The sequence below is a fragment of the Carassius auratus genome, chromosome 18 (assembly GCF_003368295.1).
Source record: "Carassius auratus strain Wakin chromosome 18, ASM336829v1, whole genome shotgun sequence".
Lineage (NCBI taxonomy): Eukaryota > Metazoa > Chordata > Actinopteri > Cypriniformes > Cyprinidae > Carassius > Carassius auratus.
This window is the reverse complement of record NC_039260.1, coordinates 14525055-14541639: the sequence shown is the minus strand read 5'-3', so window position 1 is coordinate 14541639 and position 16585 is coordinate 14525055. Positions and strand designations below refer to the sequence as shown.

Sequence of the window (16585 nt, the reverse complement as noted above, 5' to 3'; positions counted from 1 at the left end):
ACAAACACAGATTTAGACAGATTTGTGAACAATACTTGAGAGAAATAGGCCTTTTGTGTACTTCGAAAAAGTCTAAGATCTTTGAGTTCAGCTCATGAAAAATGGGGGCAAAAACAAAAGTGTTGCATTTTTGTTCAGTGTGTGTATATATATATATATATATATATATATATATATATATATATATACATACTGGTATATACACATACCAGTATAGATAAATAAATAAATATGGTATGGAAAATATCATAGAATGTTAAGAGGTTAAGATTTGGAAAAATGCTACCAGATCTGTAGTCTCTGCGATTTACATTTTCTCTTCCCCAGACACTGTAGTGTAAAATAAAAATAAATAAATAAATAAATAAAATAAAAATTGATGGAGAAAATCAATACAAAAACAATTACGTTAGAGCACCTTCATCCTTAGACCTGAGGGCAAAGAGAAAAATATAGTTATGGATTCAATAAGCCCCAAAGGACATTTGAAGATATGAAAAAATGCAGACATAAAAGGCAGCGCTGTTTTGCCTCAGAGGATCTTGTCCCACGTACATACTGGCATGGTAAAGAGGACAGTGTCAATGCAGGTACTGCTGCTCATTTTAGGTGGCATCTTAGTGCCAGCTTCAGCACAAGTCTGCAGCCTGCTTGGTCAGCCTGCCTTTCCTTCACTTTCTGCAGAAAGAGACATCAACATTTGGGCGATTTTCTCAATCCATAGAAATGCTCTGTTAAAAATGCATAATTATACTTCCAAACCAGATCCAACAACATGTGCCAGGTCAGTGATGATACTAATGAATAACAACAAAAAAGTTCTTAAATATATCGCTCTGATGATTCTTTGCTGGATGTAATACAGTTGATGCTTTTATTCACCACAGCTTAAACTTGCGTGAGTTTAAATTTGCTCAGACACTGATTTTTGCCATCGAGGAGATTAATAACAGCACACAGTTGTTGCCTGGTCTTTCTTTGGGCTATAAGATATATGACTCATGTCGTTCTTTCACTCAAACAATCCTCTCCGGCATGGCTTTGATGAATGGTTATGAAGAAACTTTGAGTGATACATCCTGCTTTAGACCACCAGCTGTTCATGCCATTGTTGGAGATTCAGCATCCTCATCCACCATTGGCTTGGCATCTGTAGTTGGTCCATTCAGCTTACCTGTTGTAAGAACTTAGTTATCTGCTGCTGGTTAGTGTAATCAGAATATGATGAACATTTGGAATTTATAAAGAAAATATATGCTTCAGATCAAATTTTGAAAATTGAGAGAAACTGTTTTAAATATAAAAAGCAATGTATTGAACTGTGTATATTAGCACACTTAGTGGCATGAAAACTGAAAAGTATTTTTGATAAACAATGTGTTTAACACATTATACACTGATTCTTTATATTGCAGATCAGTCATTTTGCCACATGTGCATGCCTGAGTGACAGAAAAAGGTATCCATCCTTCTTCAGAACAATATCCAGCGATTATTACCAAAGCAGAGCTCTGGCCCAGCTTGTCAAAAACCTTGGCTGGACGTGGGTTGGGACAGTCAGGAGTCGCAATGACTATGGTAATAATGGAATTGCAGCATTTGAGGAGGCTGCAAAAGAAGAAGGGGTTTGTATAGAATACTCAGAGGCCATATTAAACAATGATCCACAAGAACAGTTTCTGAAGACACTGGAGGTGATCAAAAAGGGCACTGCCAGGGTTGTGCTTGCTTTTATTGCATTAGGAGATTTTCTGCCCCTCCTGAAAGTAATTTTGCAACACAACATCACAGGGATACAGTGGGTTGGCAGTGAATCCTGGATCACTTCTCAAACTCTTGCAGAAACAAAGGAATATAGTTTTCTCTCTGGAGCTGTGGGTTTTGCTATAGCAAATGCCAAAATTATGGGCCTGCGAGAGTTCCTAGTGAATGTGCACCCTTATAAAGAACCAAAAAATGAACTTTTAAAAGAATTTTGGGAAATAGTTTTTCAGTGCTCATTCAATAGCATTGGCAGTGGCTGTACTGGTTCAGAGAGACTTGCAGAGCTGCAAAATGAATATACTGATGTATCAGAGCTACGGATAGCAAATAAGGTGTACACTGCAGTGTATGCCATCGCATATACACTACATAACATATTAAAAGAATTCAGAACCTCCACCAACAGCAGCAAAATAGGATGGCCTATACCACAAATGGTAAATGAGGAGCACATGGTTTTATACTGAAACTACGTAATATAAGAATAATGTTTCTGATGTTTCTTCTTAGGTGTTAAAGTATATGAGGGATGTGAGATTTACTGTTAAAACAGGTGAAGAAATCTTTTTTGATGAAAGTGGTGATCCAGTGGCACGATATGACCTTGTAAACTGGCAGTCTGCTGAGGATGGAAGTATGCGGTTTGAGCTTGTGGGCCTCTATGACAGCTCGCTGCCTTCAGAACATCTTCAAGTCAATCAAGAACACATACTATGGGCAGAGAAAAGTGGACAGGTAAATTAACATCATAAATGAATTAATATCAGTCAGTTGAATATGTGTAAAAGCAGTGATAAAAGTTATTATTTAAGATGAGTTATTTTACCAGTACAAACCATCATCATTGTGAGGTTTTATGTGATAACTTATTTTCATATAGTTGCCTGTGTCCGTGTGCAGTGAGATTTGCCCCCCCGGCACTAGGAAGGCTGTGCAAAAAGGACGACCTGTCTGCTGTTATGACTGTATTCCATGTGCAGAAGGAGAAATCAGTAATGGCACAGGTAAAATGGTACATACTCTAATGAAATTATGTTAGTAAGTAGTGCAATAATGTTCTCTTTGTCAAGTGAATTTACAATGCACCTTACATTCACTAACATTTCTTTGTATATATTTGAATAATTTCTTCACAGATTCTAGTGACTGCTTTCCTTGTGATTTGGAGTACTGGTCGAATGAAAGTAAAGACAGATGTGTATTAAAAGTGGTTGAATTCCTGTCGTATACAGAAATCATGGGGATGGTGTTCTGTATTTTCTCCTTCATTGGAGTTTTATTAACAGCAATGGTATATATTCTGTTTTATCTTCAAAAGGAAACATGTATTGTAAGAGCCAACAATTCAGAGCTGAGCTTCCTGTTGCTCTTTTCACTCTCACTGTGTTTTCTCTGTTCACTAACTTTCATTGGCCGCCCCACTGAGCTGTCCTGTATGTTGCGTCACACAACGTTTGGGATCACTTTTGTCCTCTGTATCTCCTGTGTTCTCGGGAAAACAATAGTTGTTTTAATGGCCTTCAAAGCTACACTTCCAGGAAGTAATGTTATGAAATGGTTTGGGCCTGCACAACAACGACTCAGTGTTGTTTCCTTAACTTTAATGCAGGTGATTATCTGTGTGCTTTGGTTAACAATATCCCCACCTTTTCCATACATGAATTTGAGTTATTATAGAGAAAAGATCATCCTTGAATGTAACTTAGGTTCAGCTATTGGTTTTTGGGCTGTTTTGGGTTATACTGGCATGCTATCAGTCATGTGTTTTCTTTTAGCTTTTCTTGCTCGCAAGCTCCCTGATAACTTCAATGAAGCCAAGTTCATCACATTCAGTATGCTCATATTCTGTGCTGTCTGGCTCACATTTATCCCAGCTTATGTCAGTTCTCCAGGAAAATTTACTGTAGCTGTGCAGATATTTGCTATATTAGCATCAAGTTTTGGTTTACTATTTTGCATATTTGCTCCAAAATGTTACATAATTTTGTTAAAACCAGAGAAGAACACAAAGAAAGAAATGATGAGGAAATAGTCATCTATGTGGTGGGGGGGCTGAGAAGGGTGTAACTTAGCAAGAAATGGAAATTTGTTAATGCAAATTTTATTTTATTTAATTTAGAAAGACATTTAAGAAGAAGACGAAGGACATTTTTGGATAAAGGTTTAATGTTTTTTTATGTGCATGTTACATTTTATTAAATGCAATCAAATTATTCTAAAGTTATTAAAACAGTGTTGTTTCCCTATTTTTTTCTTTTCTTTTCTTTTTTCTATACTTTTCCAGTAAAAAACACTCAAATCAAATTCCATAGTTTTCCATACACGTAGACTTGCAAGTATTTGTTATCACATTATTTTAAACCACTTGAGGTGCAACTAAATCTTTAATTATGCCATGTTATTATTACTGTAATTATGTAATTATGAAATTACAACATGCCAAGTTCTACTTGGAGTTGAATTATGTGTTCTATGGAATTCTCCTCCTATGTGTTCTATGGAATGGAATGCATAGTCGATATAAAAAATTGGATGACGAGTAATTTCTTACTGCTAAATTCAGAAAAAACAGAGGTGTTAATCATAGGGCCTAAAAACTCTACTTGTAATAACCTAGAACACTGTCTAAGACTTGATGGTTGCTCTGTCAATTCTTCGTCATCAGTTAGGAACCTAGGTGTGCTACTTGATCGCAGAAAAGCCACGTTTCTAGCATTTGTAAAACTGCATTTTTCCATCTCAAAAATATATCTAAATTACGGCCTATGCTCTCAATGTCAAATGCAGAAATGTTAATCCATGCATTTATGACTTCAAGGTTAGACTACTGTAATGCTTTATTGGGTGGTTGTTCTGCACGCTTGGTAAACAAACTACAGCTAGTCCAAAATGCAGCAGCAAGAGTTCTTACTAGAACCAGGAAGTATGACCATATTAGCCCGGTCCTGTCCACACTGCACTGGCTCCCTATCAAACATCGTATAGATTTTAAAATATTGCTTATTACTTATAAAGCCCTGAATGGTTTAGCACCTCAGTATTTGAATGAGCTCCTTTTACATTATACTCCTCTACGTCCGCTACGTTCTCAAAACTCAGGCAATTTGATAATACCTAGAATATCAAAATCAACTGCGGGCGGCAGATCCTTTTCCTATTTGGCGCCTAAACTCTGGAATAACCTACCTAACATTGTTCGGGAGGCAGACACACTCTTGCAGTTTAAATCTAGATTAAAGACCCATCTCTTTAACCTGGCATACACATAACATACTAATATGCTTTTAATATCCAAATCCGTTAAAGGATTTTTAGGCTGCATTAATTAGGTAAACTGGAACCGGAACACTTCACATAACACCGTACTTTCTACATCATTAGAAGAATGGCATCTACGCTAATATTTGTCTGTTTCTCTCTTGTTCCGAGGTCACCGTGGCCACCAGATCCAGTCTGTGTCCAGATCAGAGGGTCACTGCAGTCACCCGGATCCAGTACGTATCCAGACCAGATGGTGGATCAGCACCTAGAAAGGACCTCTACTGACCTGAAAGACAGCGGAGACCAGGACAACTAGAGCCCCAGATACAGATCCCCTGTAAAGACCTTGTCTCAGAGGAGCACCAGGACAAGACCACAGGAAACAGATGATTCTTCTGCACAATCTGACTTTGCTGCAGCCTGGAATTGAACTACTGGTTTCGTCTGGTCAGAGGAGAACTGGCCCCCCAACTGAGCCTGGTTTCTCCCAAGGTTTTTTTCTCCATTCTGTCACCGATGGAGTTTCGGTTCCTTGCCGCTGTCGCCTCTGGCTTGCTTAGTTGGGGTCACTTCATCTACAGCGATATCGTTGACTTGATTGCAAATTAAAACAGACACTATTTCAACTGAACAGAGATGACATCAATGAATTCAATGATGAACTGCCTTTAACTATCATTTTGCATTATTGAGACACTGTTTTCCAAATGAATGTTGTTCAGTGCTTTGGCGCAATGTATTTTGTTTAAAGCACTATATAAATAAAGGTGATTGATTGATTGATTGATTCTATGGCAATATGATCAACATTGAAGTGTTCACTTTCAGGCAGAACTCATAATTACAACTTGTAAACTGAGAATGTTCTGAGAACTATGACTTGGGCCACATGACATGACTGCCATACGACCTGACTGCCACCAGACTTAAATGGCATGGTGCAGACTGATCAGCAGAGCTGGGTCTAAAGCCTTCTACAGTGTGTGGTGTCATTACGCTTATTTATCTGCTCTCAATCAATAAGGAGCATCGCCTAACTCAAATCGTAAATAGTAATTATAATAATTCCTTAAATTTATATAGCACTTTCCCGGACACTCAAACCACTCAAACCAATTATGTGTTCTATGGCAATATGATCAACGCTGAAGTGTTCACTTTCAGGCAGAACTCATAATTACAACTTGTAAACTGAGAATGTTCTGAGAACTATGACTTGGGCCACATGACATGACTGCCATACGACCTGACTGCCACCAGACTTAAATGGCATGGTGCAGACTGATCAGCAGAGCTGGGTCTAAAGCCTTCTACAGTGTGTGGTGTCATTAAGCTTATTTATCTGCTCTCAATCAATAAGGAGCATTGCCTAACTCAAATCGTAAATAGTCATTATAATAATTCCTTAACACTCAAACCATTTATATAGAAGGGGGGAATCTCCTCAATCACCACCAGTGGGCAACATCCACCTGGATGATGTGATGGCAGCCATATTGCGCCAGAACGCCTACCACACACCAGCTTATTGGTGAAGAGGAGACAGAGCGATGAAGCCGACATGTTTGATATATGTCAAATATATTAAAAATCTATATCAAAGCCTATATTAAAACATATATGTTTATATTCCACATATTCCATGTGGGTGGATTTTTCTTTACTTGAGTGCCGAACCTCAGAGTTCGTGCAAACATCCACATCGCTGTAATCAAATGTGTTCTTAAGTGCTACTTTTACATTGCGGTCAGTTATTGTTGTGTTTATTTAGTTATTGAGAGGTAGGTGCGCAGTATATATTTACATATTCATCCAAACGGGGCCTTTGGTTCTCAGGTTAACTGAAACACTTATTCTTCTTTTGAACTGAATCAGGAGAGCTGTAATACAGTCTTGCGCTACAGTGCCACACTGGTCAAACCGCATTATTGCAGGCTCTCACATTAGCCCACATAGCAAATGTCTTCTGGCCCAGATCTGGGCAACACAATGACTTTTCCCTCGGCCCAAGTACCGCAAAGAATGACGACCTGGAAGTGGCCCAGAACTGGATTAAAGACTCGGGCTATACATGGGCCATAACCGGCCCGAATCTCAGCCAGTTAATCAGCCTTAATTAAGGGAAGTCGTGGCCTAATGGTTAGAGAGTCGGACTCCCAATCGAAAGGTTTATGAGTTCGAGTCCCGGGTCGGCAGGAATTGTGGGTGGGGGGAGTGCATGTACAGTTCTCTCTCTATTTACCTTCCATACCACGACTTAGGTGCCCTTGAGCATGGCATCGAACCCCGAACTGCTCCCCAGGCGTCGCAGCATAAATGGCTGCCCACTGCTCCGGGTGTGTGTTCACAGTGTGTTCACAGTATGTGTGTGTGTGTGTGTGTGTGTGTTCACTGCTCTGCATGTGTGCACTTCGGATGGGTTAAATGCAGAGCACAAATTCTGAGTATGGGTCACCATACTTGGCTGAATGTCACGTCACTTTCACTTTCACTTTCACTTTCACTTTTCACTTAGCTGGCCCTGATCTTGGCCAAAACAGGTTTTATTATTGATGCCAATACTCAGCTTTAAGTAAACCAGAATCCCCAAATCTGAGCCACACCTGAGCCTTATATAGCCCAGACCTAACTGCGATCATAGTAATATACAAGGTAATAATATGAAATATTAAAATTAATTAATTATTCATTTTGTGACATGCTTTAATGTAGACACAAATTTATTACAGATGTGACAAAGAGCTGTACCACAGTAGTCCAAATGATGATGCATTGCAGTTGCAGTCCACTCTGGCAGAATATAATAGAATTGTGAGAAGCAGGGCATAATTTCAGTTGTTAAACGCTGAAAATACTATCCCGATCCCACTCCCTCAAGGCGCGTGTTTCTAATTCAGAACACGCATCACTGGAAACATGGCATGTCTCAATCTTTGACAAAACCGACGAGAGCCAATGAGCGTTTGATATTGCTGCCATAAAACTTGTTGTAAAACTTCTTAACAGCACATTTTTAAATAGTTACTATAGCTGAAGGGGAATTTGATACATATCGCCAATGAATCCAGTTTTAATTTGGATCTGTTCCTCACACCAAGTATCAAATGGATACAGGATTTAAATAAAAATAAAATACTTTCATGATCATTTTATTTAATGCCTGTGCATGACAGCATACTAATAAAAATGATGTTCCCACACTCTCTATTATAGATCTGTGTATGTCAGATAGTAAACCAAATAAATATTACATGATAATGGTTAAATACTCTCTCTCTCTCTCTCTCTATTCTTTCAAGTAAGGATACTACGATTATTTGTACCAAGAATAATAATATAAAATGTAATAAAATTATCATGGAATATTGTATTTATCTTTTTTTATCATGGGCCACATTATATGCTGCCAGATCTTAGCCTGATTTGGGCCACATATCACTGAACTGATCTGAGCCACACTCCTCCCATCAACAATCGGCCCTCATGTTGTGTGCCGGATCCCAGCCGTGCCGTCATTGCCTCACATGGCCCGGCTCTGGCTGAAAGGGTACATGCCATTGCCGACAGGAGGCCAGCAGTGCCACCTTGAGGCCACATTTGGGCCAAGTCCGTTTGTTATGTGGGAGGTAGATACGAGATCGAACGAATACTCGAAAACATTTGCCGACAGTTTTTTTAAAAGTTGAAGTTGTTGATAATGTCAATTAATTGTTTCTTCTGCCCTAGTGTATGTATATATGGCATTCAGAATATGTGTGTTACCCAAATTCAATTGACAATAAGTCTTTGAGAAGGGGTTTATCAAGCTAGGTGGTGCATTAGAAAAGGGGTTCATCTCCTGTTTCCAAAATGCATCACAAAGTGATTGAAAAAGATGTAAACTAATTCCAGATTGCACAAGGTCTAATAAATAATTAAATGTAAAATAGCACTGGATAGTCTTCAATGTAAAAATGAAATATACAGTCAAACCTACATTTATTCAGACACTTTCAACATTTCTCACATTATTACAGTTTTGCTATATATATATATATATAAATTATATCTGGTGTCTCGAGTACTGACTGGCTTATATCTCGAGTACTGAATTGGGCTCTTTCACATCTTTTTGTTTGTTCAAACAGCGATTTGTATTTGTTCGTTCAGGTGCAGGAGGGACTTCGAGGAGAACTTTGCAGAAGAGAGCTCGGTTCAGTGTCGCTGTCCGTGATACGCGGCTCTCTTTCTCTCCACACCGAACACAGCGCACGACTAACCAGCTACTCTGTTCAGCTCTTCCGCGTCTTGTGTTTGGATGCTTTAATGTTTAAATTGACAAGCGGTAAGGCTTAAAAACACGTGAAAAATATAAGCTTCCGTGGCGATGTGCAGCAGTTGCCCGTCAACTGTCCTGAGCATCCTTTAGGCTGCCAGACTCAGTCAGTTATATAAAACATCAAGGTGAAAGTCATCATAGCTTGCTAAATATATACCCAGCTCCCAACCCAACTTTGAGAATAGATTAACGGCGATATTTTTTTATCGCCCGATAAGAGTCTCACGTTAAAGCAGCACGTTAACTCCGATAACGGCCCACCATTAATATATATATATATATATATATATATATATATATATATATATACATTAAAGTGAATGCACTTTCACATCTCCCAACCGCTCAAAATCGTCTATTAACGATGCAATAAACCAATTACACAATACTAGAATTACAAGATACAAGTCTGTCAAATGAATGAAAAGATGGTATTTTGAATGTTGTGTGTTGTACAACACGTTATAGAAGTTATTAAACAAAAGCCTGCAAAGATATGCAGAGGGTCAGTTAGAATTTGTTGAAGCATCGAAAATACATTTTGGTCCAAAAATAACAAAAATTACGACTTTATTCAGCATTGTCTTCTCTTCCGGGTCTGTTGTGAGCTTGTTCACAACACTGCAGTGGCGCTGCTGACGTATGAAACCCCATAAAGTCGTATTTATTTATTTATTTATTTTGGACCAAAATGTATTTTCTATGCTTCAACAAATTATAACTGACCCTCTGATGTCACATGGACTACTTTGATGATTTTTTAATTACCTTTCTGGACATGGACATTATATAATACATACATTTTCAATGGAGGGACAGAAAGCTCTAAATCTAACATATCTTAAACTGTGTTCCGAAGATGAACAGAGGTCTTACAGGTTTGGAACGACATAAGGGTGACTAATTAATGACATAATTTTAATATTTGGTTTAAGTAACCCATTAACAGCAATTATAATGTGATTGTATAGTAAGTAGCAATATTTTTTAGTTCTGTATGTTTTGGGGTTAGCATCATCTGAGGTCATCTTAGGGGTTGGCATCATCTCTTCTAAGGTGTTCTGGATCCAGACTGGAGCTTTTGTAAATCATAGTAACCAAGTGGAAAACAGATAAACAAATAGAGACATCATTAGCATAGCTGCTTTTCCAACAAAGTCAAATTAATTAGTTTAATCCAAGCTAAAGAATAATAATGTGCATTTGATCAGCAAAAACTGCAGTCCCAAATTATGAGATGCATTATTCGAATGCTTGGTGAAAGATATGTGTTTTTAATCTAGATTTAAACAAAGAGAGTGTGTCTGAACCCCGAACATTATGAGGAAGGCTATTCCAGAGTTTGGAAGCCAAATGTGAAACCTATGTTATTCTGCAGGCACCACTTAGACATCCAGCCATTGAGTGATGACAATCTGCTATGCATCTCATCACCACGGTAAGCAGGGAGGGGACCAGAGCATGTTACAGTGTCTGACATCGTACTTGCAAGTTCACACACCTCTTTAATGTTATTTTTAGTGATCTCCAACTGGCGAAGTTGAACATCATTAGCGCCGCCATGAAAAACAATCTTACTGTATTTATGTTTAGCATTAGCCAGCAATTTTAACTTTGCCAAGATGTCAGGCGCTCTGGCTCCCGGTAAACATTTGACTATGTTGGCTGGTGTCTCTATAGTCACGTTCACCAACAGAGATAGATAAACTGTACATGTGGCAAGCAGTGCAAATGACAATAGCAGGAGAAGCCATTACTCACCATGCTTGATGAAATATTCTTACCACAGTTGTTTGATAAACTTGTGAAAAACCGGAGAGAGAGTAGCAAGAGAGAGCAGAGGAGAAAAGAAAACAGCGATAGACAGACTGGAAAAGCTCAGGCAATGCAGGTGCACTGCACTCACAGATTTAAAATTAAAGTAAATGATCAATTTAATCAGGTTAGATTGTTAGATAATATCAGAAAAATGATGGAAATTAAGTAATATTTTATCACTTTAAACAACAGGGAGTGATAGTAAGATGAAGATTCTACAGGTCATAAAATTTTATGACCCAACTGGGAGAAACAGGAAATCCCAGCTCGCTGGAATTCTTCTTAGAAAAGAGAAAAGTACCTTTTTAAAATGTATTCTAAATGTATTGAATGTATTGGCTTTTTGTGCTTAGATGTCTTCCCATATCTGCAATTTTATCGTATGTTATTCAAACTTTAAATGTGTGTAATTCTGTCGGGTCTCGGGGCTAATCACCTTCCTTTGTGGTGTGTGTGTTTGTGTGTGTGTGTGCGTGTGTGTGTGTGTGTGTATTTGGATCGCTTGACAGCTCACCGCGTCTGCCTGTTTGAGTTTTCCCCTCCTTCCTTGTTTCCCTGTTGTGAACCTTAATTGCTCGCCACCTGTTCTCTATGTTCTTCAAATTTTTTCCCTTTATCATTCCCTGTGTTTCTCTGTCTATTTTCAGACTGTTTTTACTCGTACCAATAGCTCCGATCTTCTAGCTGTTCGTTGCACTCACCTTGTCGTGTCTTGTCCTCAGGCTCCAGTGCGTTTAGCTGATTTCTCTGCCCCCTGTTCTTACAAGCACAGAATTACTGTGGAACGTTACTCATCGGCTTTGATTCATCTGCTTCGACTTTTCATCCTGTCACTATGAGTGAAACCTGTGAACGTGACTCATCTGCTCTGCCTCCTCTGCTTTAATAAAGCTCTGTGTAAACCCGCATCTGAATCCTGCCCATTTCTCCTGACAGAATTCTGCATATGAATACGTTTTTCGTCTATGCTTTTTCTTTGTCTCAGCACTGCGTTTAAGAGAAAGTCTGTTCTCATTGCTCCTTAGGGAGCTTTCATCTCCATTTTTCTTTTCTTTCCTTTACTAAGTTTTATTCTCATATTCACCTCTCCCTACACAAGGGACATGAACTCTGAATCATTTATTTGGTAACTTCACATTCATTGAACCTTTGATACTTCACAGAACATGCCCAGCTCCAAAAGAACGACACACGTATGCACGTCCTAAGAGACCTACATGCAAGTATTATTTTCTAGAGAGATTTAAATGCTGCTTAAAGGTTGTCTATTCCCTTTTCAATGTGATCTGATTACTTTTTGTCTGTCAAAAGGTCTGTGATTTTGCCATACTGGGCGATCATTCTGTGATCTTGCCTATTCTGTCTCAACTTCCTCTCTCATCCTCTCTCTCTCTCTCCCTCTCATCTGTATTCTGTTATGTCATGTATTTGTGATTATTGTTTGTATTGTTATACGCATATTTACTCTGTGTGAATCGTAGTTCAATGTATTATTAGTTCAATTATTAAAATCCAACATATATTCATGATTGCTTTTTTCCTGGAATTATAAAAAGTGATAACTTTATTGAAAGTTGATAAGTTAATCTTACAGCCGTTTGCTGGACAAACCACTGTTCGATTTGCATTAATTCCCAGTAACAGATATCACGATAATTGATGTGAAGAATGGAATATTGACATATTAATGAGTAAATTACAGTGCCTTGTAATGAATTATTGCTATATACAATTGACCTATTTTTCATCTTCAATAATTTTAATGTAACTGTCATATGATATATATATATATATATTCCTGATTATTTATTAAAATTCTATATATATCATTTGAGCTAACTTTAATGTACTACCCATTGCAGATGCAGATGCAGTCTTGATCTGATGCACGAAGCAAGTCATTTGTACTTGTAACAAGTGTCGTTTCTGTGCTATGGTGGGGCCTGAAATCTGACTGAAATTCTTCATACAGATAATTTTTTTACAGGAAGGAGCTCAATTGAGCAGACACAACTTTTTCTAAAATTTTAGACATAAATGGAAGATTTGAAATGGGCTTATAATTTGCCAGTTCACTAGGATCTAGTTATGGTTTCTTAATAAGAAGCTTAATAACCACCAGTTTGAATGGTTTTGGGATGTGACCTAAAGATAACGATGAGTTAATAATGTTTAGAAGCGGTTCTTCTGCTATAGGTAACAACTTTTTCAGTAATTTAGTGGGTACAGGATCTAATAAACATGTTGTTGGTTTAGATACAGTTATAAGTTTATTTAGGTCTTCCTGTTCGATAGTTGTAAAGCGCTGTAGTTTATCTTTGGGTGCGATGGATGAAACTGAAGTACTAAACGCTGTAGAATCTACATTTGTTATTGTATTTCTGATGTTATCTATTTTATCATTGAAGAAATTAATAAAATTATTAATATTAAACCTTGATGGAATACTAGAATCAGGTGGCATCTGGTTATTCATTAATCTAGCCACTGTGCTAAATAAAAACCTTGGATTGTTTTGGTTATTTTCAATGAGTTTGCTCAGCCCTGGCAGTTTTTAGGGCCTGTCTATAGCTGGACATACTGTTTTTCCATTCAATTTTAAAAACTTCCAAGTTTTTCTCCATTTGTGCTCAAGACTAAAGAGTTTTTTTTTTTCGTGAGAGAGTAAGTATTACTGTTATACCATGGCAGAGTACGTACAGAGTGGTCTGTTTGTCGTTCCTAAAACATGGCTGCATTCCAGGGGTGATCGGGCATTTTCATCTTATGCCCCCAAATTGTGGAATAATCTCTTTTCAGGATTACTTGAAGGCTACAGCCAGATGAGCTTGATTGGGATTGGAGCAAAACTCTGCAGAACACTGGCCCTCCAGGACTGAGTTTGCTTATCTCTGTGTTAGGGGTATGTAAACTTATGAACATAACAGCATATCTTGTAGCGTCTGAAAGGCAGAATTAAATGAAAACAATATGGCATGGTCCTGATGGTACCATTAGAGTTGTAGAATATATGTGTAGTGGACAGCACATTCCAGGGCCAAGTTTATGGCGGGGCCCCTCTCTGATCACAATATTGGACAAAGGTTTGCAACATTTAGATTGGATCTTGGTGGACTAACATAAGTAAACTGTCCAACACCATCAGATAAAGATGCCAGTACAACAGCCAGACATCTCTTAGAGGGCAAGAAGTGAAGTCAAGTCACTTTTATTTATATAACGCTTTGAAGAAAACAGATTGAGTCAAAGCAACTGAACAACATTAATTAGGAAAACAGTGTGTCAATAATGCAAAATGACATTTAAAGGCAGATAAGTTCAGTTTAAGTAGTATCTGTGCGATCATTTGCAATCGTCAACAATATCACTGTAAATTAAATGACCCCAACTAAGCAAGCCAGAGGTGACAGCAGCAAGGAACCAAAACGCCATCTTAGACAGAATAGAAAAAAAAAAAACATTGGGAGAAAGCAGGATCAGCATGAAACCAGCAGTTCAATTTAAGGCTGCAGCAAAGTCAGATTTTGCGAGACTTAGGTCTCTGCAGAGCAAAAGTGGGCGTTTATCACCATGTGGGTGTTTTCAAACTGCTGGCCGTTTCTGAATCATGCAATCTAATTGATCCCCCTTACCCAACCCCACCCCTAAACCTAACGTCACTATTACATCAACCAATCAGGTATCATGGTGTAAAAACACCTTGATCTTGTAACTCCCATTACTTTCCTGCAGAGACCTATACTTGGATTTTGCAGAAGAACCATCTTTTTCCTGTGGTCTTGTCCCCATGGTCGTCAGAGACAAGGTCTTTACAGGGGATCTGTAACTGGGGCTCATCTAGTTGTCCTGGTCTCAGTTTTTCAGGGCTGTAGAGGTCCTTTCTAGGTGCTGATCCACCATCTGGGCTGGATACGTACTGGATCTGATCTGATCTGAGCAATGTGTAGTGCAACATCTTACACAAACTCAACTGTTAATGGAAAAAATAATGTATACTGAATGAATGAATAGTCCTGTCAGGAAAAAAACACCAACAGAGCCAGTTCTGAGTCTCCAGCCAGCATGGGTGAGACGATAGCAGATCAACCTCGATTCTAAGTCTCTGTCACACCTAGGAGACACTAACAGATCAACAACTGTTCTGAGTCTCCGGCATGTGAAGGAAAGGCTTCAACAGATCAACCTTCATTCTGAGTCTGAGTCCTGTGAAGGGAAGGACTTCAACAGATCACCAACATTCTGAGCCTTGGGTCTGTGAGGGAAGAGGCAATAACAGATGCCAAGACCTAAATCTCCAGCTTTGAGGGAGAAACAGATGCAACCATGTTCTGAGCCTCCAGCCTGTGACGAAAGAGAAAATCTACGTTCAGACTTCATTAAGAGTCTTCGTCCAGCAAGACAATAACAGATGCAGCACGTCCAGCCTAGAGAGACAAAGTGGATCGATCAAGTTCTGAGTCTCTAGCCCAGAGAGGCAGAAGACACACAGACATCTGCAACAAGGTTAAGCTCCACCAAGCAGACATTCACTCAAAGGTACCTTTGCTTGCATGTTCAAGACCTTCAGCACCTACTCTAGGGCGACATCTGCATATTCCATATTTTAAGACCCTTAGAGTGATCCAGGAGATCAGCATCCTCCAGTGTTTTGTGTTCAAGGCTGCAGAAACAGATTCCTGCTCCTTTCCCCACTGCATTGCTACTAGCACAACCAGTGGCTGAAGTCTTTCACACTCAGAGACAAATCATTAGGCAAAACTTAACTTGAAACTCTCAATGGAAAAGAAAATAAACTAAAGTAAAATAATAGAAGTAAAGTTTGACGAGACCAGGTGGCATTCTTCTCATCGTGGCTAAGTAGCAGTAGGTGTACAAGCCGGAGCATGCTGGAATGGCGCTCAAGGAACGCAAAAAGTAATGGCAAAAAAGCATGGCTGAAAGCAATGACTAAAAGCCAAAAGTCACTCAGACCCCACCTTGGACCAGCAACGAGATGCCAGGGCTGGGTCCTTGCGTTCTTCCTCGCTGCCCCACTGTGGGTATGCCTGTAGTTCCATTAGTGCCACTTGCACGGCATCTGAGAGACTGGCATGACCCAGCCTGTCTCGATGGCTTCTTTGGACTGTCAGACTCAGCTATGCGATTCAGTTCACCCAACGCACTCCCAAGTTCAGGGGCATCCACTTTTCTTTCATTGAAAGTGGCAGATGCCCCAGTCTTGCATGCAGAGATCACAGTCCTGCTGGCGAAGGATGCGATAGAGCCAGTTCCTCCAGGACAGGGTTTTATGGCCCCTACGGAGGCAGCCCTGGTTCCTCTGAATGAACGGTAGTTTAATTCTCAACTACCTCGACAAATGGGTCATATTTGTTCAGTCTCAGGAACAGTTGTGTAAGCACAGGGACTTGGTGCTCTCACACCTTA

General features: G+C 39.1%; 1 protein-coding gene across 1 annotated transcript; it reads left to right on the top strand.

Annotated features, from left to right (window-relative positions):
- Nucleotides 1-563: 563 nt before the first annotated feature.
- On the top strand, nt 564-3796 carry LOC113118813 (extracellular calcium-sensing receptor). The gene is made up of 6 exons (XM_026288223.1): nt 564-784; nt 888-1179; nt 1416-2201; nt 2275-2499; nt 2645-2768; nt 2901-3796. The coding sequence occupies exons 1-6, from the start codon at nt 564-566 to the stop codon at nt 3794-3796; spliced, it is 2544 nt and encodes an 847-aa protein (XP_026144008.1).
- The last annotated feature ends 12789 nt before the right edge of the window (nt 3797-16585 follow it).

Excerpts from the sequence above, each read along its gene's own strand:
- LOC113118813 (XM_026288223.1), top strand. The coding sequence starts at position 564 with ATGGTAAAGAGGACAGTGTCAATGCAGGTACTGCTGCTCATTTTAGGT. Across the intron at positions 1,180-1,415 it reads GTCCATTCAGCTTACCTGTT|ATCAGTCATTTTGCCACATG; the intron begins GTAAGAACTTAG and ends TTTATATTGCAG. Across the intron at positions 2,500-2,644 it reads GGGCAGAGAAAAGTGGACAG|TTGCCTGTGTCCGTGTGCAG; the intron begins GTAAATTAACAT and ends ATTTTCATATAG.